The sequence below is a fragment of the Macaca fascicularis genome, chromosome 2 (assembly GCF_037993035.2).
Source record: "Macaca fascicularis isolate 582-1 chromosome 2, T2T-MFA8v1.1".
Taxonomy (NCBI): Eukaryota; Metazoa; Chordata; class Mammalia; order Primates; family Cercopithecidae; genus Macaca; species Macaca fascicularis.
The window spans coordinates 11,223,346-11,246,838 of NC_088376.1; the positions used below are offsets into that span (position 1 = coordinate 11,223,346).

Below are 23,493 nucleotides of genomic sequence, written 5' to 3' on the forward strand. Positions count from 1 at the left end.
CAGGCGTGGTGGCTCACACCTGTAATCCCAGCACTTTAGGAGGCCGAGGTGGGTGTCACGTGCATCCGTGTGAAGAGACCACCAAACGGGCTTTGTATGAGCAACAAGGAGGCTGTTTATTTCACCTGGGTGCAGGCGGGCTGAGTCCGAAAGAGAGTCAGCAAAGGGTGGTGGGATTATCATTCGTTCTTGTAGGTTTTGGGATAAGCGGTGGAGTTAGGAGCAATGTTTTGCGGGCAGGGGGTGGATCTCACAAAGTACACCCTCAAGGGTGGGGAGAATTACAAAGAACCTTCTTAAGGGTGGGGGAGATTACAAAGAACTTTCTTAAGAGTGGGAGAGACTGCAAAGTACATTGATCAGTTAGGGTGGGGCAGGAACAAATCACAGTGGTGGAATGTCATCAGTTAAGGCTATTTTCACTTCTTTTGTGGATCTTCAGTTGCTTCAGGCCATCCGGATGTATACCTGCAGGTCATGGGGGATATGATGGCTTAGCTTGGGCTCAGAGGCCTGACATGGGCAGATCACCTGATGTCAGGAGTTCAAAACCAGCCTGGCCAAAAGACGAAACTCTATCTCTACTAAACATACAAAAATTAGCCAGGCATGGCGGCAGGCGCCTGTAATCCTAGCTACTTGGGAGGCTAAGGCAGGAGAATCGCTTGAACCCAGGAGGCGGAGGTTGCAGTGAGCCGAGATTGTGCCACTGCACTCCAGCCTGGGCAACGACAAAAATAGCAAGATTCCGTCAAAAAAAAAAAAAAATATATATATATATATATATATAAAAACATGACAGAACTCTTAATAGGCTACTTTACACAATAAAATGGACAATAATACCATATTTTTTGCAAGCAGAAACACTCAGATATACTAACAACAGTCACATGGGTATAACAGTTATGAGCATACGAACCATATTCATAAACAAATAGATCAAAAAGCAAAATATAAAAATGTATATCACACTATGGTTGGTAATTTTGTGCCCCCAGCTTTATACAGCAGTCATCTGAAATACTGTGATTCTTAGATTCTTCTAAGTCTTTTGATTGATTAAAAACCATGATGAATCACCACCATATCACCACATCAGTTGCCCAAAGAGCCAGGGTATTGAGAAATTTTATTTTTCATAAAAGCAGATGTACAAAGAAGATACATTTGCATTTATTGAGGAAGTTTTAATGTCTTTATGCACACACATGTTGCTTACACACAAGTTCAACATTTTGAAAATACACTGTCATGGAGTTACATTTGCAAAAATGCACAAAGCAAATTAGAACTCTCCAAAACTCTTTGTACAATGCATATAGCATTGGAAATGATGCAAAGATGAAATAGGTAGCATAGAGAATTATAAAAAAGAATGCTGACAATTTCAAATAGTGAAAGAAACTTAAAAGAAAGAAAAAAAAACCTAGAAACCAAAAAGAAAATTCAACAAATAAAAAAGTTATGGAGCTAGATATGGGCAATTGCATGGAGATTGTCCATAAGAGCTGGCGAACTTTCACAGTCATTAACTATATTTTGAAGTCTCACATCACAAGAAACAGCTACTTTTTTTCTTTTAGGACATGGCTGTCCTTAGAGAATATGTTCACATTTATTTTCTATGTGACACTGCTCTTTTGAAAACTCTTCTGTGGTTTAATATACACCTACATGAGCATTCCTCATTAAGTTTTCCCGTCTTCTGTGCCATCCTTCCGTGTTGTTTCCGTGTTGTTGCGGGTCTGTGGAAATCTATTCCATACGCACACACATACAGACCACAGATCTGGTGGAAGCGATACTGGTGATTGAACTGCAACAATACTGCCCATCATGCACGTAACTGTTTTTGAACCAGTCAGTAACTTCGCTGGCTTCTTCAGGCAAATGTGGGTTTAATTCATTAAAAACTCCTGGAATGCCATCAGAAGGAATGAATGCCAATACAGGCAAATGACGCATTTTTAAACTGAAGTTTTCGTCATTGCTGTATCACATGACCAGTCTACTCATCTGACTTTTCTGCCAAAGACATTGGACAGAATGGAAAAAACAAACTTTATTGGTAACACCTTGAAGTTTGCCTTTAGAAACCTCAATCACACCTAATTCTAAATCCGTCTTAATGGTTTGAGGATTCAGTTGAAATCCATTTTCCTCTGCATAAAGACAATAACAAAGTAAATAGTTTCATCTAATGTGATGCAACTATCCTGTGATTTCGATTTTGGGGGTTTTTAGATGTTAGGGATTTAGACTTCAGAGGTTTTGATTTTTTGGAATTTCAATATTTGGGATTATAGATTTCGGGATTGTGGCTTTCGGGACTATAAAGAAAACCTGTCCAAGATGGAGATGTTGGCAGATTTGGTTTCTTTTGCAGCTTTGACCCTTGGCCTGTAGATGGCCATCTTCACCCTGTGTCTTCACGTGGTCTTCCCTCTGTGTGTGTCTGTGTCTTCATGTCCTCTTATAAAGACACCAACTGTATCCGATTAGGGCCCATTCTAAGGATCCCATTTTAGCTTAAACACCTCATTAAAAGCCCTTTTTCCACATACAGTTACCTTCTGAAGTACTGAGGGTTAGAACTTCAACATATGCGGGTTAGAACTTCAATATACGCATTTGAGGGGAATGTAATTCAGCCCATAACAGAGTCTAATCATTTATTTTTTAAATAGAAGCTATTTTTGTCTTCTCTAAAATATTGTAATCACCTGACAGCATGGCGCATGAACGTTCAGAGTCCACAAGAAGTAAGAGAAATTTGCAGACGACAGGGAAGAGCCTTGCATTTGAGATCAGGGGGCCCTGGGCTCTAGATAGATATCATTCACTTACAGGCACGGGCAGGTTTAGTTTCTCTGAACCTCTATGTCTTTACTTGTAAAAAGATGTGAATACTACAGGCAATCATATATACAAAAGTATCTGGCATATACGAAGTATATCTTATCAAATCTAAGAAGCCATCAATTATAAAATGTTTCATTATGCTATTTGTACCAAAAGTGGCAAAATCGTGCCAGGGGAGATTTTCAAATTACAGATTCAGGAGCCCTACCAGCAGATTCACTGGGTTTGAATCTCCTGGGATGAAGCTCAAGGATTGTCATTTTTAAAAAATATTTTCCCCGTTATTCTGTTGATAGACTCAGAAGCCAGGACTTTCAGCATGCTGTCAGTCAATGTGCTGAAAAACCGAAATTTTAATTCTAAGCTGCCATCTTTGGAGCTACTTATCGTTTTCTCAGATATTCTATAGGAAGCCTGGATTTCCGCCCTTGCCAACAAAAAGTCATTGCCCAAATTCTTTACATTTTCTAACCCATTCATTGAATTCCAGAAACTCTAGCTCATAAGTTGCATAAAATAAATACTTTGGTAGAACATGTAAACAAAAACCTGTTCCGGTGGTAGGAATGCTGCTGCATTTACCCTTAGTAGGCAGCTCTCTGATCCCTTTCCCGGACTATAGGACTATAACGTGCGGGTGCTGAGCCCACCTCGGTCATTCTACACTTTCATGATTCTAAATGATGTCAGTTCCCTGTATGCATTTTTTAAATCATTTTTGCCAAACTTTTAAAAAACTAGTTGAACCCTTTTAAATATTACTTTTTCTGAATATCTATGATTAAATTCTGAGTAACGGTAACCTTATTGTGAGCACAGAAAAAGCAAATGTCAAGATTATTAGAGCTATTTTGAACTCCTTGACAATCTTTTAGGTCTAGTAAACTACCTAACCGCCTCCCAACGACATCATTTCACAGTCTTCAGATCCACATGTATATGCTCTATGATCTCAACTGAGTCCAAGCCCCTGATTTCATAGCTGAACAAACTGATGCTCCACCCCTCCACCCCTCAACCCCCACCCCTGAGAAAGTAAGTGACTTCCCCAAGGTCACATCCAAGCTGGCCTATAGTCACTGAGCCCAGTTCTCCTATTTGCAGCCTAATGTCCCTTCCAGTCCTCCCAGCCCTCATGACCCATGATCTGTTAGTGACACTTCAGGGAGATTTCCCAAAAGCATCGGACAATATGTAGTCTAACCGAGCAGAAAACTGCCCTGAATCACACACAGATCATTCCTGAGCCACGTAGTTCCTGTTTTTATGCAGATTTCCTCTGAGCCTTGGCTAACTCCCAGGGAAGCGCACATATCAGCTCTGCTATATATTGGCAGAACTTTGGCTTAGAACACATCTCGAATGCTTTCCGTTGAACATTGGCAGCCTTGAAGAAACATGGCTAGAAAATTATTCCAGGAGGCCTAATTGCTCGGTGACACTTTACAAGGAGAAGCTGATGGCTTCCTCGCCCAAGCTCTTCCCTCTGTGCCCAGAACAAATGACTGCAGTTCCCAGTATATGCCCTAAATTAGGAGAGGGCAAACTCAGGGGCAGCATGAATTGAGGGACTGTCTCTACTGGGCAGGGGCTCTCTTCCCAGCACGGTGTGCATTTTGCCAAGCTCTTTCTCCTTCAGTTTTAAAACCCTGTGTATTCCAAGAGAAATGTTGTCCATGTGTTTCTGATTCACTTACACTTAAATCATTAAAATGTTGTTTTGTGAGAGTTATTTAATGTGTGAGGAGCTGGTGAGTCTTCTTAATGGGAATGTTAAAAGCTTTTTTTCCTGCGCTGACTGAGACAGAAAACATGTTGCTAAAACAGTGCCTGAGTTCAAACATATCCTCCCATCTCATATACTTGTACCTGCATTATCAACCACAGCCTCTCGATTATGCCAAGCTTGGCAAGGCTGGCATTCAAAAGTGTGAAAATTAGAGAAACTGGAGAGAAAATGGAGTAAGAAGTGCAGTGAGAGTCAAGCCACTGTTTCCCAGAACGTGCCAAAGGAGCGTTATCTGAGGGTAGAGAGTGCCGGTGTCTGCAGCTTTGGTGGGCGTGGCTGGCAGCCCTCTCTCTGATACTCCCCTGGACACTTCTACAAACACAATCTTATTTAAGCCTCATAGTAACTCCCATTTTCCAAATGAAGACACAGAATCAGATACGTTAGGTATTGTGCCCAAAGTGCACAGCTGTCTTGGGTAGAAAGGAAAGATTACAGCTGAGTCTAATCTTCTTTTAAAATGACTCAAATTGAGTTTCTCTGTGAATGCTGTGTGTGTGTGCATTTGAAATTCCATATGCATTATAAAATGTTAATGAGTAGCAGTGTAATACAGTGGCTAACACTTCAAATTCTGCCTCTATTACTTTCTAGCTGTGTGAACTTGGGAAAGTTACTTAACCTTTCTGGGCAATTTCCTCTGAAAAATGAGAATATTACCAGCTGTGTATACAAGATATAAAGATGACTGAAGAGAGTTGATCTATTAAGTGCTTGGAGTAGTGCCAGACACATAGCACTCAATAACAGTTAGCTTCTAGTGGTCGTGGCAGTGAGGAGTAATAACTGGATGATCTTGGCAAGTGGCATATTCTCTCTGAGCCTTAGTGTCCTCACTTGTAAAATGAGTATAACAGCAGCACTCTCACCAGTTTGCAAAAGTAACTGAGATGACGTTTGTGCCTAGCACTGTGTCTAACACAGAAGAGGTGCACAGTCAAACTTAACTTCTACACGCAGATATGCCGCTCCCTGTTCAGTGTTGGTTTGTTGTTGCTGTGGAGGGGGTAATTTTCTTATTATTCAGCTCATCTTAGATCTAGTGTTGATTTCTCCAGAAGCCATGGGTATACACACGTATACAGGCCCAGGTCTTTCTATACCCCTGGGGCAGTGAGATTTCTTACGTGATGGGCCCTCTCTGGGCTGGATTAGAGCCATGCACACTCCAAGCCGGTAAATAGTGCCACAGGTATTGCTTATGGGAAGGAACAACCAACTTCAGGACTTGATGCTCCCCCAATTCCGGGGCCAGTGGCTCCGTTCACACGAAAACCTGTCGGCGTTTGTAACTCTGATCATGAGAAAACCTGTAGTTATTTGGGGCTCTGCTCACAAGGAAACCTGTAGTTATTTGCAGACAGAGGCTCTGGGATTTAGACCTTTTTTATCTTCTAGTGTGGGTGCTAGCATTGCCTTCTTAGTTGGTTGTTTCTATTTAATTGCTTTACTTTCACGGGTGTCCTGAAGAAAGGCAGAAAATTATAGTCATCTGGCAAAAAAAAAAAAAAAAAAAAAACTAAAGAGAAATTAGACTTTGTCCCCTTTCACTCTCATTCTCCACACACACACACACACACACACACACATGGAGTGATACAAATACCTGCTTGAGCCCCTCAGTTATTTTCTCTCAAGGGCTGAAGTCGGTCACACGGGATAAAGGAGGGAACGGAAGGAGCAGATCTTTTCGGGAAGAAGACACGTTTTGTTGTCAGGTTCCTGGGAGTGCAAGAGCAAGTCAAAGCAGAGAGAGAGGAGAGAGGAAAAGCCAGAGGGAGAGAGGGGGAGAGGGGATCTGTTGCAGGCAGGGGAAGGCGTGACCTGAATGGAGAATGCCAGCCAATTCCAGAGACACACAGGGACCTCAGAACAAAGATAAGGCATCGCGGACACCACACCGGGCACGAGCTCACAGGCAAGTCAAGCTGGGAGGACCAAGGCCGGGCAGCCGGGAGCACCCAAGGCAGGAAAATGAGGTACGTGCCAGGGGAGGAGAGGGCACAGTTCCCTTTTGGGGACCCGGTGTCAAATAGCAGGGAGGGTCTGACCTTGCCACTGGACAGACTCACCTGTGTGTCCTGCCTGTGGTAGAGAGGGGGGTTCTCAGCAATTCTTGGGGCTCTGAGAAGGGAGCTGTGGGTGGGCCGGGTGCCTTCCCCAGGACTCCGGGAGACCTAAAACTTGAAACGGGAGACTGTGTAAATCCTGCTTCGGGCGCTGCTGAAGCTCGGATTTCTCCCACTGCCTGCGCAGGGTGCTGCCTGCTGGCGAATGTGACTCTTCTCCTGCTCACCCACAAGGCTGATTTTTCCGTGTTCCTCCTCTGGAAAGAGCATTGCTTTCTCTCTTCCAACACTTTGTGAGTTAGATATGTGTTTGTGTGTTTATTCGTTCTGACCAGACAAGAAACCAGCTTCCCATAGCTTGACTCTGTGGTTTCTTCAACCTTTACAAGTTTGCCAGTTAAACCTCAATTTAGAAAACTAAAAATCTGTCCCCATTTTACAGTTCCCTACAAATTTTCCGCATTTCTCATTGAAATCAGAGGCAGCTGGTGGCATGAATCAGGCTATGAAGTACACCAAATGGCTCTTAAAGAGATATCACCCTTAAAAAAATAAATAAATAAAGGATTTTAGAGTTCTGAAATCGAGAACTTCACATTCTAATTGGTTTTAAACTCTTTAACCTTTCTTATTCCTCATTATACTTGACACTCCTTACCAGACCTTTCATACAAGTTTTTTCCCGCAAGTCTGAAAACCCAGCCACCCTAGTTATTTTTATTACTTAAGTGTTAATGCTGTTAAACACACACACACACACACACACACACACACAATGCTCTGCAGATGTGCAAAGTCCCTAAATACCTCTTTTACTATAATTTTCTTTTCAGTTGGGAAAGTGTTTTTATTTGTTTCTCTTCTGCAAAGTAACCTAGCAACTTTTCTGGGTCTGAGACCAATGAGAGGCTTCAGACTCTGTTAACTCTTTGAACTCCAATTACCTGTGGTTCAGAGAGATAACCAGGTCTTTAAAAAGTTAGTGCAATAATTCTGTTCTTTTTAAATCCATTGTAATTTTAAACCTGCCATTAAACATCATTTTTCTTTCTCCAAAAAAAAAAAATGGAATTTATGTCAATCTATGTTGAATGATCATCTCATTTATCTGTCAGTGATCTGGTCTGAATCCCACCCTACCATTCAGTGCCCCAGCCCATATCAAACTACTTGGCTAAGAGATAGTTCTGTATCATTGCATATGCTCATCTCTAAACTTGGAGCAACCATCTTCTTTATTTTCCACCTAGAAGACCTGATTGTTCAAGCTGGCACAAATATCTCTCTCTCTCCTGACCACCATCTTCCAGAGTGAGCACCCCCTCCTTTGTCCTTTGTTCTGTCTCTGTCCCTTAAAGCTGCATCTCTTATTGTCCTTGTAGTATGTCCTTGTTTAAATGTCCACCTCCCCTTACAAATCTCAGTGCTCCTTAAGTTACATGATCTATGTCTTCATGTTTGTATGGCCAGCACCTAACATAATGTCTATTTCCTACTAGCCATTCAGTACCTATTTGTTGAATTGAATTCAATTTTTGAATAGCCAAGCAACTACGAGAAAAGCGCTCCGCTAGAAAAGTCTCCAGCAGGTCTTGTCTCACATGGATACAGTGTTTCAGTGTTTGCAGAGCACTTTCAAGAGCACTGTCTCATCTGGTTTTCAGATTCCAGATGAAGTAAGGATTTATGGATAAGTGGTGGGTATAAACGCAGTGAAGCAACTTGCCCAGACCACACTGATGATCATGAAAAGGTGTAAATTCAAATTTAGGTCTTCGAGCTCCAAGTTCAGGATTTTTTCTACTATATTCCACTAGACTTTCAGCCAAGCATATTATTCTAAACTGATGGCTCATAATTCTGACTGTACATTAGAACGATCTGTGGTGCCTTAGAACATGCCAGTGCTCAGGCCTCACCCCAGACCAATTAAACCAGAATCTCCTGGGGAGACACTTTGGCATTAATATTTTTAAATTTTTCACATAAAGCCATGGATTTTTAAATTATTTTTCACAGAATTAATTGCTTTGGCCAGATGCCTGGGCATGATATGGGCACGGACCCAGCTTCTTCTGTGAGCTCTTGTTATTCCCTTCTTCTGTTGAAGTTATTCACCATATGGTATTGAGCATGATGTGACATCTCTTGGGGTCTCCTTTTCATCATCTGTCAAATTAGGGTGCTCTGTAAGGGATCCATGCAGTCCCTTCCAACTCTTCAGTTCAAAAATGGAGTCTTGGTGTGGTGTGGGTTGAAACGAGGGGCGTGTACGGAGAGTGTATGGAAAAGAGAGCAAGCGTCGTTCATGCCACGATCAAGATATATGCAGGCATTTTTACAGAGTCCTGCTAGCCTGTTCCTACAGTGGGACCTATAAAATCTCAGCTCTGTATATTACTTTTGACATTTCAGCAATGTAGCTAAACTTTTTGATTAGCCGGAGGATAGATAGCAGGTGTCAGAAACTATACAGCCGGTGCCTGGTATATAAGAAGCCAAAAACATTCAGAGAGTGTGACGAGGAATGAAAGCTGCCACTTATATTCTTCAATTTACAGCCCCTAACGCGAGCAGGCAAACATATGCTCAAGCCCATTACATGAAGGGAGATATTTGTTTCATATGTTTGAAACCGTTTTGAGATGCAAACAAAGTAGAAGGGAACGCTTCCTGGGCCTTCCTCCCACGCTGACCAGTTGCCTACCACACATGGCACCGGGTTTCTGGGCTAGACAGGGCTCTCTGCTGCCAGTCCTTGACAGAACTGGCCTCAGGAGGTTCAGTGTCTCCTCGATGTGGTCTGGAAAAAGCAGACATGGAGGAAGTTGACCTTTCAGCCTTGCATAATTTGGGTGTCAATATTATAGGGAAGTCCGGTTTAGGAACCAAAGCTCATTCCTGACTCTTGCTTTTCGGGAAGTAGCGCGATGGAATAATCATAACTAATGTTTGGTTAGGGCTAGACAGTTAACAAAATACTTCCCCATCCTCCTTTACTCTGATAGCAGTGCTGTGGGAAGTCATTATTATTACCACTTAATGGATGAGGAAACAAGACCTCCCATGACCTCCTAAAATGGACAGGACAAATAAAGTCAAAGCTGGAGCTGAATCTAGCTCTTCTGACCCAGGGCCAGTGCTCTCCCCTCCTCAGGAGGCCTGAACTCCAGCCCTGTTAACATTGGTTCATTTCCTCACTTGAAAATGGGATGCTTGGGCCCTGCCAACTGGTTTTTTGACTCAGCTTTCCAACTAATTCGCAGGTTAACTTGGACATATGCCTTCCCTTCCTTCTGCCTCTGAGGCCCTCCTTCCACAGATTGGTTTAAGAAAATATTGACATTGGCTATGGGATTAAGATATTTTGTTTTCTTCATAGAATGTCACATATTGCTACTGTAGGGACCTTGAAAAAAATTAAATAAATTTACTTTCTTTTTCTTGAAAGAATAGTACATGGTCCTTCTTGACAAATGTAAACATTTTATATGCATAAAAATAGAAATACTTATATTCCCATTTCAGAGATAACTACTGTTAATACCTTGGTGTATATCCTTTCAGACTTTTTGTACTTACCTATTTACACGTTATATAAATATTAACGTGACACCTGATTACCAAATATATCACTGTTAATCTGAAGATGCTGGTATGGTTTCCCAGCATTGACTTTTTAGGCTATCTAAGACTCAGGCCCCACTTTCATGGATTCATTCATTTATAATCTGTTATATATCAGACTCTATACTAGGACCTTTATATGCATCATCTTTCATGCTCATAGGAGCCTTATGAATTAGATATTATAATCTCCATTTTATATCGGAGGAAACTGGGGCTCAGGGAGACTTGTTGCCCAAGTTTTCACAGTCAGTAAGTGGAAGAATTGGGACTTAAATCCAAGTACATTTCACTCCAGAGGGTGTGACTAAAGTAGTGCAATGTAGTGCAATAATAGAGAAATGTGCAGGGTGCCATGGCTTGTGGAGGAGTGAAAGGATACTCCATAGCTGGGAAGCTCTGAGCTGGATGGTGGAGGACAAGCAAGACAGTGGAGGATAAGTAGGTGAGGAGTGAACAGGGCACATGCAATGGGGCTGGAATGGAAGGGCATGGCATGGCCCCAGAATAACTGGGGGATCACAGGGCTGGCTACTGAGATGAGATGGGAAGGACAGATCAGCCAGATCAAAAGTGCCTCAACAGCCATCCCAGAAGCAGACACTTTACCCAGCAGACACAGTAGAACAGCATGGTCACCTCTGTTTTAAAAAATCAGCTTTGGCAGAAGACTGTTGGTGGGTGGGTCGGGGATATCTGTTAGGATGTTACAGCAATAAGTTGTATAAGAAAATGTAAACTATGTAATTAACTGGAGAGGAGGAGAGACGGATTTCCAAAACATAGGAAGCAGAATAAGTAGGACGTGGTAACTATTGACTCTGGGGTAAATGAAAAGATGAACGGTTAAAGTTCAGGCCAGGGAACTGGTTGATGGTAATACCATGAACAGAAATCAGAAACGAGAGCAGGAAATGATAAGGAGAGGAGTGATGAGGCAGCTTCAGCACCACTAAGTTCAAGGTCACCAGACCTCACAGGGGAATCAGTCTGTTTGACAGAGGCCTGGTGTGGTGAATACTGACTGACCAGGAGGGCTTTGACCAGCCTTGGTCATTCTGCCTCGTTATTGCGTCAGCCATGGTGATGTGCTCTGTAAGTTTTATTGAATTTTCCTTGCCTCTTTTGCAACTCTTTATTAGTCCATTATCTCTGCTTCCTACAGGAATAAGTTGTAGGTTTTCAATCCTTTTACTAAGAGGAAGAAAACTTGCTTTGCTTATTCCTTCTTTATTAAAGATTTTGCATACTTTGACTGAGTTTGTGGTGAAATACCATTTCAACGTGTTAAATCTGTTTAAGGTACTACAGATTCCATCAATGCATTTAAGCCTCATCCCAGTATTACCATGTTATTATCATTTACTTTTTAGAAAAGAGAATCGAGAGTTTATGATTCTTAAATTAAGCCAAGCTGAAGAAATATCAACTTTTACCTAATTATGAAAGTTACATTTTCGACAGTAAAATGGAAGTGTCAGACTCCCAAATGTGATACTTTCTAGGAGTTTAAATTTAACACTATTATCAGAGCTTTGAATGAGCAAAACCAGAAGAAATGTTAGAAATTATCTAGTTACCATTTTCCCATAATACAGACCGAGGAGGAAGGTCAGAAGGGGAAAGGTAATTACAGCACGCCAGAGAGAGAGACATGCTGAGATCTTGTTCTCCTGGCTGTGATTGAGATGAATGGCGGGGGCCTGTGTTTATAAATGTAAGTAGACCTACATTCATGTCTTTCAGGTGGCTGCTTCTCTATCATGCTCTGTGCTTCTCCCTGTCAAAGGCTTCAGCCCACACCGTGGAGCTGAACGATATGTTTGGCCAGATCCAGTCGCCTGGTTATCCAGACTCCTATCCCAGTGATTCGGAGGTGACTTGGAATATCACTGTCCCAGACGGGTTTCGGATCAAGCTTTACTTCATGCATTTCAACTTGGAATCCTCCTACCTTTGTGAATATGACTATGTGAAGGTGAGACTCCTGATGTCCCCTAACTGGGCCTGGCTCTCTGCTGGGATTTAGACAAGGCAGTATGAAACTAGACCCTTCCAGGGTGGCATATAGTGAGAGAGACACACAACATCACTATGGTAGGAATTCATGTCAAGGTGGAAAGTTAAGTGCAAGCTGATGGGTAGAACTAGAAAGATCCATGAAGGAAACTGAAGCTGATGGAGTATGACTCAGCCCAACACAACATCCCTTCTTTCTTCCTGTTCTCAAAGCCTTTAATGATTCTACCAGTCTCTGTTCCAAGGTCACCTTTAATTCAGTGAGCAGAAAAGGGCAGAGACCTCGGAGTAAGCGGTAATCATGGAAACAGAACCATAATTATGCCCAAAGTTGAGGCATTACAAAGCAGTGTCCAATTTCCCAAATAATGATCAAGTATATGGGAAGTGCAGAGTATACAGTGGTAAAGAGTCGGAGATGAAGTAGGAAGGGTGCGTGGAGGGGACATTCTTAAGGGCCTTGAATGTCATGCCAAGGAGTTTGCATTTTATCAGCAAAAAGCATGGGTAGGGAGGAGAGGGTCACTATCAGAAGTAGATGTAAAAAGTAAATATGGGGGAAGAGCAGGACCGCATCAAAACAATATACCCTGGAATTTAGAGAACCCCCCACAAAAAAAATTTCCATGGGTGAGAAGCTGTTCTTCTTTTAAAGTGCGGCTGAAAAAGGTCAGAATATTTCTAAGGGATCAAGTCTATTGCAATTATATCTAGTTAAAAAAGATGTGGAGACCTAAGAACCTACCTTCTAAGCTCTCTCCAGCTTCTTGGAAGAGGTTCTCATCAAACAACGCTAGAGCATTTAGACATTTTTAGTATTATTGTACACTCATTATTCCATAACCAGTAATTCAACATGAATTAACCTTGTATTAATCAGAATATTTAGTCAACAACAGAGAAGTGAGTTCACAAGGTGCTTTTATAATTATCTCATTCAAACTTTAAAACAATTTTGAGACAGGAGCTATGATCCCATTTCACACGTAAAGAAATAAATCCAGGAAGGTTAAGCAACTCACCCAAGGTTGTACATCTGGTAAGTGACGGATTAAGCTCTCAAACCCATGCCTTGTGTTTTTGAAACACATGCTCTTTTGTCTACACCAAACAACTCCCAAGCTATTCTCCACTGAGCCTAGGATACAGCAGGGGCATATAAAGGCACTGTGCTTCCACTTATTTTATATGTAGAGTGTTGTCATTGTATATGTTGGGTCTGCTTGCAATGTCCCATTTACAATAGGTCTCTGCATCTAAAAATTTTCCAAAATTGGTGTTCCATGGTAGGGATTTTTAACCTCAGCACTACTGATATTTTGAACCAGGTGATTTGCTGAGAAAAGCTGTCTTGAGCATTGTGGGATTTTTAGCAGCACCCCTAGCTTCTATCCTAACTAGGTGCCAGTAGCAGCACCCCCCTCCCAACCAGTTATGGCAATCATAAATGTGTCCAGATATTGTTAAATGTCCCAGAGCCACTGCTGTATGGGATGATGCCTCTTAGAATGCCCTGTGCTAGGGACAGTGGAAATATTAGGACACAAAAGATCTGGTCCTTCAGAAAGAAAGGTGAGCCTTGAAAATAGCCATTGCACAAGATAGAAAACAGTGATAGCAATAAAAGACTAACTGATAAAGAATGACAAAAGGTGGAACTGGTTGCTCTAAGAGACAATGTAGATTGGTAACCTAGATGCAATTTCTATAAATTCATTAAAAATAGAACTAATTTCTCAGGGTCACAAGGATCAACCAAGAGGTCTTCACTGAGGCTATGAGTATGTATCATCCTAAACTGAACTTTCTGATGAAAAGGTTAGTTATGCCTTTCAGGATAAAAGGGTTAACCAGAGTTAAACTCCAGGATAAGATAGATTATAGGTGTGGGTCTTCAGGCTAAGTGGAATTTCCCAGCCCATTCCCCCAACTAATGTTGGTCACAAAATCATGACATTCTTTAATATTTTGATTGGAGTGGTCTTAACCGGAAGAAAAATTATCAAACCTTGGTTTAATATGACAATAAGTTCCATGGATTTAGACAAGGCTTGATATGAACTTTCTAACTATATTTTTCTCCACTTTCAAACATGTCAACCATCTAGAAATTTTGTCAGTGCCAATAGCTTTTATTGGTACCTGAGACTCAAGATCACAGAAATTATAGAATATTTTTCCTCAGTTGTAGCAATGACCTCTTCTCATAATTTGCCCCCTCTCCTCCTTAAGGTTTGACTCTTAACTTCATATTCATTGAGCAATTCTTTCTCTTAAGTTTGATTCTTTTTCAGACAGAAGACAAATTTAACCTTGTTAGATCTCCTTTATCAAGGTGATAAACACAGAAAAGAGGGTTTAGCTCTTTTCTTTGCTCCAAATAAGTGGAGCCTCCCAGGAAGGCAGATGAAGCAGCTGACATAAAGCAGCATTTTGTTAATGGGGAAAAACCGATGCTACTTTTCAAGAGCAATAATAAAATCTGAAGACCTCTTCTAACACTGAATTAAAGATATTGGAATAGACTTCTATCCAAAGCTTGGCTTTCTAGGCTACAGAATATTTTGGAAACTGGTTGATGGTTTCTATCTAGAGTGATGAGACTCCTTCCTGAAACCACAAGTAGATGGACATGGGCCCTCTGGAAGAGGCAGTATGGTCCTGGGCTCTTACATGAAATTCAGAAAATTCCTTTTCTGGTCTCAGATCTGTCACTAACTCCCCAAATGACATGGAGTGGAGAAAAATATTATTTTACAGCATCCTCTCTGCTCCAAAATTAGACAGAAGACCTCTGGGCATAACAGAGAAGTAGTCTACTTGAGACAGCTTAGGGACTGAGCTGCCTACCTGAAGTGCCCTAAGGTCCTTGCATCTGTGAGTTGGGACATTTTTCCAGTTCCTTTGAAAGAAGAGAGTAACATGGTAGCGGCAGGAGGTGAGACAGATTTCTCCACTTGCGCTTGCACAGCTGACTGTCTTCCAGAAAGCCACCCAAATGTCAGCATTAGCCTCCTGCAGAGGTTCCAACGGCCGTGGGGCACCAGCAGGCCTCACCTCTGCAGGGCGCTGCGTGCTGGTTGGCTGACTATTGGTGCTCATGTGGAGACCACCCCGTGCCCCTGCCGACACACAACCAGTGAGTTGCCCTCCTAGAACTGAGAACTCACAGAATGTCAGGCTGCAGGGGCCCTCGGGGACGCATCTGATCTTAAGTTGTGGTTTTCAAATATGTTCTCCCCAGTACATATTTCCTTTTTTTTTTTTTTTCTTTCAAGACAGAGTCTTGCTCTGTTGCCAGGCTGGAGTGCAGTGGCGCGATCTCGGCTCACTACAACCTCCACCTCCCGGGTTCAAGAGATTCCCCTGTCTCAGCCTCCTGAGCAGCTGGGACTACAGGCACATGCCACCATGTCCGGCTAATTTTTTGTGTTTTAGTAGAGACGGGGTTTCACCATGTTGGCCAGGATGGTCTCCACCTCCTGACCTCATGATCCTCCCACTTCGGCCTCCCAAAGTGGGATTACAGAGATGTGAGCCACCACACCCAGCCCACATTTTCTTCTTGAAAATCTTCAGTTAGGCCTAACATAGAGAAGAGACAGAAGTGAGCTGCTCTAGCTGTAGGTGGCCCTGCTTGCTCATCCTCCTTGGTTACCCTGAAGCACCTTGAGGGATTGTAACTTGAATCTTGCTGCTCTGGTCACGTTCCTATTGGACAGAAAGGAGGTCAGAGTTCAGAGAGAGGGTGAGCATTCTGCCTCTGAAATCCCAGACCCAGAAGTCTTCCACACTTAGTTGAAACCCACTGACTTTTTCTAATTGCCTGGCCAGTGCTAGCCCCTATCATATATGCTTTTTCTGGCCATAAATGGAAGAGAAACTCTTCCCTTTCCGTCTAAATAAAAGCGCAAATACGCCATGTGGCCCCCGGGTAAATCCATATCCCTCTCCAAAATTCTGTTTTTTCCTCTGTTCAGTGAGAGGGTGGAGTGAGATGATCCCCATGGTCCTTTCAATTCTGGAATTATAATTCCAATCTTCCTCGCCAGAACTTCGAAGACGACCCCACCAAACCCTCCTTATCATAGTCAGGATAACACCAGAAAACAGAAATCTTATGTTTACAGCAGCTGCGTCTCAATGTTGCATAGCTGCAAGCACTCCAGTAGGAGCCTGCAGCCTGTTGGGGATGCCTTGGTGGTATGTCATCACAGAACTTGTAAACATATCATGCCAACACTGTCCTTTACAAAGCAACTTAAAATAACACTGACTTGCCTTTGGCAGGATAAAATTCCCTGTTTTAAGGCATTTTTGCTCTATGACTAAATTCTCCTCCCAGGCCTATATAGGAATGGGTTTAAGAAACCTTCCAACTCACAGGAACATTTTCCAGCCAGCCCAACCCCACAAACTGCCCTTCCCACCCAGGCCCATCAGGGCAATGATGATGGAACTGCTGATACTGCTCATCAGTAGCCTGTAGAAGAGCAGGACCCCCAAGTCTGTGGTCCGGATGCTCACATTTATGAAAATCCCTCTCCTGCCTGATTTCCCACAGTTCTTGGTCTTCAAGACTCACGCACATCTGCACAGCAGCATCTGCTTCCTGGAAATGTTGCTGCAATGTTTAGATTCCTGTAGTGCACGGATGAGGCATACGAACCCAGGCTGGTTAATGCTGCAGGCAAGAGGCAAAGCACAGATGCTGGTCAGAGTCCGGCAGCCTGGGTCCTGGGTGTCATTCTATACTAACTAACCTTGGGCAGATGACTACACCTAGAAGGAACTCTGTTTCCTCCTCTGTCAAATACAAAGGGTAAAACCAGATGGTCTCTAAGGTCTACTTTGCCTTGATACTCTGTGCATCTAAGACCTTAGAAATCATGATCCAACCCCATGATCATCATGTCCAAAGCCCAGGGAAGGGCACTTCATTGGCCAACATCACGCTTGTATCAGAATTTACATCTTAAGATTCTCAGTCTTTTCTTCTAGTTATTTAACAGAGTTATTTAACAGATTAAAAAACAGCGAAGTCCCATCTTGCGAATGACTAGGTTTTTATGTTGTAATATAAGACAAATATTGTCTATAGTCAAACTTACCATTAAAAAAATCCCTTAAATATTGTAAAGCATTATCTTTTAGATGTCCAGAAAAGAATTTTTTTTCCAGAAAAGCAAGAAATTAAAGTTCCTTTGGTTGAGCACCAGAGGAAGTGGTTCATTTATACTTACAAAGAAACTGTGAAGCTATGGTTATGGAGAGAGTTTAGATAGTTAGAAACCAGAACCACCAAGAGAACAGCAGATTACACATTCCAATTTCAAGTTCATTTCATGGCATCTATTCACTGTAAAAGGAAGCATAAATTACCTGCATTTGGATACTCTCTTTTTTTCTCTTTATGTCACCATGTGTAATATTTCAATAGCATCTGTGGCATGTTTATGTAATGCAATGCCACTGTTTTCCTTTTAACCCTATATCCTCGATGTATTTGATATTTCTTCCCGCCTTTCCACCGTTAGTTCCTTAGTTCCAATTCTTATTCCTCTCAACTAGTCTATTGTAATAGCCTTCTATATGTCTACCAGATGTCAGCCTCTCCCCATCTAGCCTACCTTCTATGAGTATCCAGAAGGATCTTCATCGAACATAGCTTTGATTATGCTACTCTAAAAATCTTTCAATGCCTCCCCGTTGTCTATGGAATGAAGCACAGTAATCCTATTGAAAATCTACCATAAACTTGAGACTATGCCAAAGACTGGGTGTGCAAAGATCAGTAAAAAGAATTCTTCACAGTAAAATGAACTGTAAAGACCTCAAGGAATTCAGAGTTCCATAGAATGTGATGAAATAAGTGCATAATAAAGCCAGACAAAGTAACACAAGGGGTATCAGTCAGTATATACGTTTGGGAGTGGTCATTTCTAGATGGCCAGGGAGAGCTTTGGAAATACTTGATGTCTGAGATTAGTCTTGAGGGGTAAATAATAATTTGGCAGTGCAGTTCCCTAAGTAGGATTTCTTAGCAGAGCTACCATCAAAGCAGGGAGGTTGAAGAGGATGGGAATGATGCAAAACTGAGAATAATCAGAGTTGGCATGCTTTGGGGAGAGGTAAAACCCAGAAAGATTATCTGAGGGTGAACTGAGAAATGTTTGGTAAATTTGGGTTTAAGCATGTGCTCCCAAAATCGCAAAAAAGTGGTCAAAGGTTGAATTAATTTCACCAATGAATTTTGTTAGCCAGCCTAATACTAATTTATACTATGATTTGGGGCCGGGGTGGGGAGTAAAAAAAGAAGAAGAAAGAATTACGACAATATAAAATTTCCAATCTCACACAACAGTCTACATTTCCAAATTATCTTGGAATATTAGAAAATCTGGCAAATCTTGCAGCTTCCTGCCTTCCAACAGCCAGCCAGCGCCAGGAAGAGGTGGCCCTGCGGGTAGAGTCCCCACCATTCCCCATAACTCCCCCTTACTAATGCTTTCTGGCCTCTTCGTGGCACCATTGCTTCTTTTACAGTAAAGAAAGTGACACATTTTTCCCCAGTGTCTCTATCAAAAATAGGAAAGTTGAAAGTTCCTGAGAAAGACATGTGTTTCAGGAAAAATCTCTTTGCAGAGTGAAGAATATCCCTCTGTATTTAACATGCAAAGTGTGTATTTCTGTCTAAAGAATTCATAGCAGCTTGTTTCACTCATGTTTTCTGCCTGGCATCTTTTAGCATTTGAGTCTAGGACCTCCAATTAGAAGCTGTGATGTCACAGAGGGAGGGGGCAGTGAGGTTCGGGGATGTGACACAATCATGGGTATGCTTGAGCAAGGTTAATCTGGAGCTACATAAGGGGCATCAAGGACTGGTAAAGTGAAAAGAAACTGGAGCCGCTGAATGAGGCCATTTAGGTGGCTGTGCTAAATAGATTGGATATGACTATGTGGAGCGTAGTATACTTCAAGAAAGCCCACAGGCCTCTTGGACAGCTATGGAAGAGCAGGTAGGATGTGCAGAGGTAAACCCCACAGGAACTGGCTGCATATGGGAGAGGAAAAAGGAGGAATCAGATGCTTTAAGCTCTAGTTAGGACAACTTATTGGCTACTAACCCAGAAATTGAGATCAGGAACGTGAAGATGCGTAGATTTGGAAAGATATAGAGTGCACTGAAGTGCATTGAGTTTTGAATACAGCTGGAAATGCTGGTCTAAAGTTTGAGACAGAGCTTAAAGAGTTGTAAGAATGGGTGTGGGAAGAGCACAGAGACAGTGATGGAGAGAGGATTAACACATTGAGGATTAAATTCTGTTTCTGCCACCATCTGAGTGAGGAATCTTGGTGAAGCTCCTTGATCTCCCTCAGCACTGGTTTTGTCATCATTTGAAAGAAAGAGTTCCTAATGAATACAATGTCTTCCTCACAGGTTGTGGGAGGATTTGAGTGACAGAAGGGTCTGAGAGGAATCAGTACTGCAAGCGCAGTTGTGCTCAGCAGTTGGGAGCTCAAACTTTGGAGTCATTCAGACCCATGGTCAAGTCTTGCCTCCACTTCTTACGGGAGCGTTTGCTTAACCTTGCCAAGATTTTCTTCTCCACCTGTAAAATGGAGATAATAATGATGTTTATTTCATAGGCTTACTGTGAATGCCAAATGAAGTAAATGCTTCAATGGCATATGTCTAACACATCTCTAATTAGCTCATAAGTACATTATAGTGGTAATGAAGGCAATGGGATGAGTAATAAAAGTGTCTGCCTGGGCCGGGCGCGGTGGCTCAAGCCTGTAATCCCAGCACTTTGGGAGGCCGAGACGGGCTGATCATGAGGTCAGGAGATCAAGACCATCCTGGCTAACATGGTGAAACCCCGTCTCTACTAAAAATACAAAAAAACTAGCCGGGCGAGGTGGCGGGTGCCTGTAGTCCCAGCTACTCGAGAGGCTAAGGCAGGAGAATGGCGTGAACCCGGGAGGCGGAGCTTGCGGTGAGCTGAGATCCGGCCACTGCACTCCAGCCTGGGGGACAGAAAGACTCCGTCTCAAAAAAAAAAAAAAAAAAAAAAAAAAAAAAGTGTCTGCCTGGTATCATCAGATGCTCAATGAATGTCACTTTTCTCATCAACTCTGACCCTACCACTGATTAGCTGTGTATGGCCTTGCTAATGTTACTCAGTTTTTTCTGGCAATTTGTAAAAAAGTGCTTCCAAAACACTATTCAAAAGCTGGGGGTTATTTCTCCTTTGTATTTACTGTGTAGAAACACAAATTTTACAGCAGTTTTTAATCTATTCACTCATTTGATTCTTATGGAATAGGAAGAGTAGGGATTATTGCACCAAATTTACAAAAAAGGAAACAGGTACAAGTGAATTTGCTCAAGTCTGCAAGGAAAGCCAGGTTTGACTCCCTGCTCTTCTAACTCCCCGAGTCATGGTTCTGTCTGTCTATGGAGGCTTCCTCAGAATAGGCTTTATTGTGGAAGGGGCCCTGTTGTGTTTCCTGGCCATGCATTATTCCTAAAACAAGGTTGTGGGAGAACCTTGTTCTCTCCTACTTGTCAAGATAATTTTATAAAATTTGGTAAAACAGAAGGTCCTTGAGGGGCCCTATATTGTCTAGATTATTTTAAATAACTTTCTCGTTTATCCTTTGAGAGAAAAAAGTGTTTTTTAAAAATAATAGAAAATGGAGTCTGAACTACAATGAATCGGCAAGTGCTTGTGTTATCTGCTTGTAGTGCGTAATTTCTAATGATGAGGTCAAGTTCATTCCCACTAGATTGCCAGCCCCATGAGTTCAGGGCCTATGTCTGTGTTTTCTCCAGTAGAAAGCACAGTCCTGGGCAGAACAGGAAAAGGCACATGTCTCCTGGCAGTGGAAAGGGCTCTGGCCTAGAAAACAGCTGCTGACTCCTGCTGAGAGCTTGGGCAAGTCACGTCTTCATTCAAGGCCTCAGTTTCCCCATCTGCCTGATGAGGGAACTGGACCAGCTGGCCTCTCCAAACCTTTCCGGTTCTGATGGTCTGTGACTCCCAGTCCAATGCCCCTTCCCTCAGGCCACATTGGGTCAGTCTGCATCCTGCTGTGTAATTGAGAGGTAAGTCGCTCCCAAGGGGGACTCTTCTGACCCCTAAGCTCCTAATTTCTGTGCAATGCTCTGTGTTTACTTAGAACATGCCCTCGACCTTCCGGCTGAACTCACTTCACCTACTGCAGTAACTCTGCTCAGTCTCTGGGAGTGGACAGGAGGCCTTGGCCCCAGAAGGAAATGAGAAATGGGTAAACATTTCTCATGAATTTCAATTGTAGTCTCCAGTGGAATTCTCCCACTCCAGAGACACAGGGTCCCAAACAGCAATTCTAGCTGACTCAGAAGAATTAGAAAAGGAAAATGAGCTTGCATCAGGGAAGTGTGATGAAAGCTCATTTCACGCCGAAAGTGCAAACAGCACAGGCTACAGGGTGATGGAAAACAAAAGGAAGCGCCCAGTGCTGAGGCAGAGAATGTGGGTGAGTGTGAGCTGGGAATGTCCCAGGTGTGGGTGTACATGGGGTGCACATCTCTGTGCTTGAGTGTATTACATGCTGCTCTTCAAAACACCTTGGTGAAGAGCAGTGCCTGAATTTACTTTGATATGCTTATAAAGGGAAAAGTTAGGGAAGGAGAGGTGTTCATTTATTCAACAAATATTTATCTAGTGCCTACAATTTATTAGAGCTTAGGGTACAGCAGTAATTAGAACAGACAGAAATCTCTAAAGTGAGGCTTACATTGCACTGGGATACACAGACAGTAAACACTAAACGTAATACCTAACTAGATGATGTAGTAAGTAATAAGTTTACGGGCAAAGAAATAAAATAGAGCAGGGCTCTACATGAGTCGAGATGGGGGCTCTGATTTAAATATGGTGCTCATTGAGAGAGTGACATTTGAGGAAACACTTGAAGCAGGTAAGAAGGTTAGCCATGTGGCTTTCTTGGTGGGGGGGCTACCCTTGGGCCACTCCAACCAGAGGGAACATTCAGTGCCTCCAGGTGGAAAGTGCCTGGTGTGTTTGAAGAATAGCAAGGATGGCAGTGTGGCTGGAGGGCAGGAACATCAATGAAGACAGAGGTACAGAAGGAGAGCGGGATGGGAGGCTGCAAAATAGGGTTCCTGCTAAATGCTGCCAGGCAATGGCAGGCTTCGCAAGCTGCTTTCATGCCCCGAATCTCATTTGACTTGACGTTCAGAGGATAGTATTAATGTCCACTTTTTACGTCTGTGAAAACTGCGGCCTGGAGACAGGGGTATGAGTGCTAACAACCAGATTAGGGGGTGGGGGCGGGGAATGGGGGAAAAGAGACGTGCAGTGGCTCATCATTCAACATTCAGATATCATAGACACAGAGAGCCCTCAGAGCATAGATCATAGAACAATCACATAATTAGGAAGTAATAAGTTTTCATAGAACTAATAGAATATATTTAATGGTAAGCTTGTGAAACTTAATGATGACTGGATTTCACAACAGGGGAGCAAAATCCCTGAAAAACTGACAGTTGGCTCCTAGAAACTGGTGAGAGCTGCTGGCTCCAGCACACCTACTGTCTGGGGAGGTTTAAGTGACCCCTGAGGTATGAGTGGCAGAGATGTGACAATTGGTCCTTATTCCAGTGCTCTTGTAGGATTTCAGTGCAAAGATTTGAGGATGTAAGTTTAGTGTGGGCCAGGGCAAGGTCCTGGACAGTGTCACAGGAACACAGCGGCTCACAATCCTTGAAACTCTGCTGGAAGACACTTGCCCAAGGCGGCCCCTTCTGTCCACTCAGCACAAGCCTCATCACTGCCTTCACCGGCATCCTGGCTATGACACACCTGGAGACAGGCAGCTTCTGCCGCAGAAGAACACAACAACCCTTTGTGTTTCCCATCCTCGGGCTATTTTCCTGTCCTGAACTGTTTGGGGCCCAGCCTCCAAGTTGCAGAAGGGATTTGCATATGAATGAGCTCAGCTCTGGAGTTCCAGAAAGGGTGAGGTGGGGGAGTCTGAGCCATTCTCAGGCCAAAGAGAGTGTCAATCCTCCCTGGCTGTCCCTCCCAGACACAATTCCCAGACTCTTCC

At 42.8% G+C, this 23,493-nt stretch overlaps 2 protein-coding genes and 1 long non-coding RNA gene across 11 annotated transcripts in view; 1 reads left to right on the forward strand and 2 right to left on the reverse strand.

Annotated features, from left to right (window-relative positions):
• Positions 1 to 1,116: 1,116 nt before the first annotated feature.
• On the reverse strand, positions 1,117 to 6,397 carry LOC141409608 (uncharacterized). Its single transcript, XR_012430591.1, has 2 exons — positions 6,261 to 6,397; positions 1,117 to 6,146 (listed from the first exon to the last, which is right to left on the reverse strand). It is a non-coding gene; the product is annotated as an uncharacterized lncRNA (long non-coding RNA).
• Positions 6,368 to 23,493, forward strand: part of MASP1 (MBL associated serine protease 1) — a 75,181-nt gene continuing 58,055 nt past the window's right edge. For 6 of the 9 annotated variants that reach the window (XR_012430589.1, XR_012430590.1, XM_005545444.4 and 3 more), the window contains exons 1-2: positions 6,524 to 6,633; positions 12,097 to 12,328. Coding sequence is in view for 5 of the 9 variants with exons in the window: in XM_005545444.4 (XP_005545501.4) it covers positions 6,629 to 6,633; positions 12,097 to 12,328 (237 nt within the window). In the remaining 4 variants the exon portion in view is untranslated. Of the gene's footprint in view, positions 6,634 to 12,096; positions 12,329 to 21,208; positions 21,482 to 23,493 lie in introns of all 9 variants that reach the window. The other 3 variants (XM_074030790.1, XM_074030789.1, XM_045387166.2) reach the window with 3 other exon arrangements.
• The window catches only part of RTP1 (receptor transporter protein 1), a 139,349-nt gene continuing 129,129 nt past the window's right edge, over positions 13,274 to 23,493 (reverse strand). Inside the window, exons 3-4 of the mRNA XM_074030792.1 lie at positions 16,959 to 17,053; positions 13,274 to 16,080 (exon numbers count right to left, since the gene is read on the reverse strand). Of these exons, the coding sequence (XP_073886893.1) occupies positions 16,024 to 16,080; positions 16,959 to 17,053 (152 nt within the window). The 3' untranslated portion in view covers positions 13,274 to 16,023. The remainder of the gene's footprint in view (positions 16,081 to 16,958; positions 17,054 to 23,493) is intronic.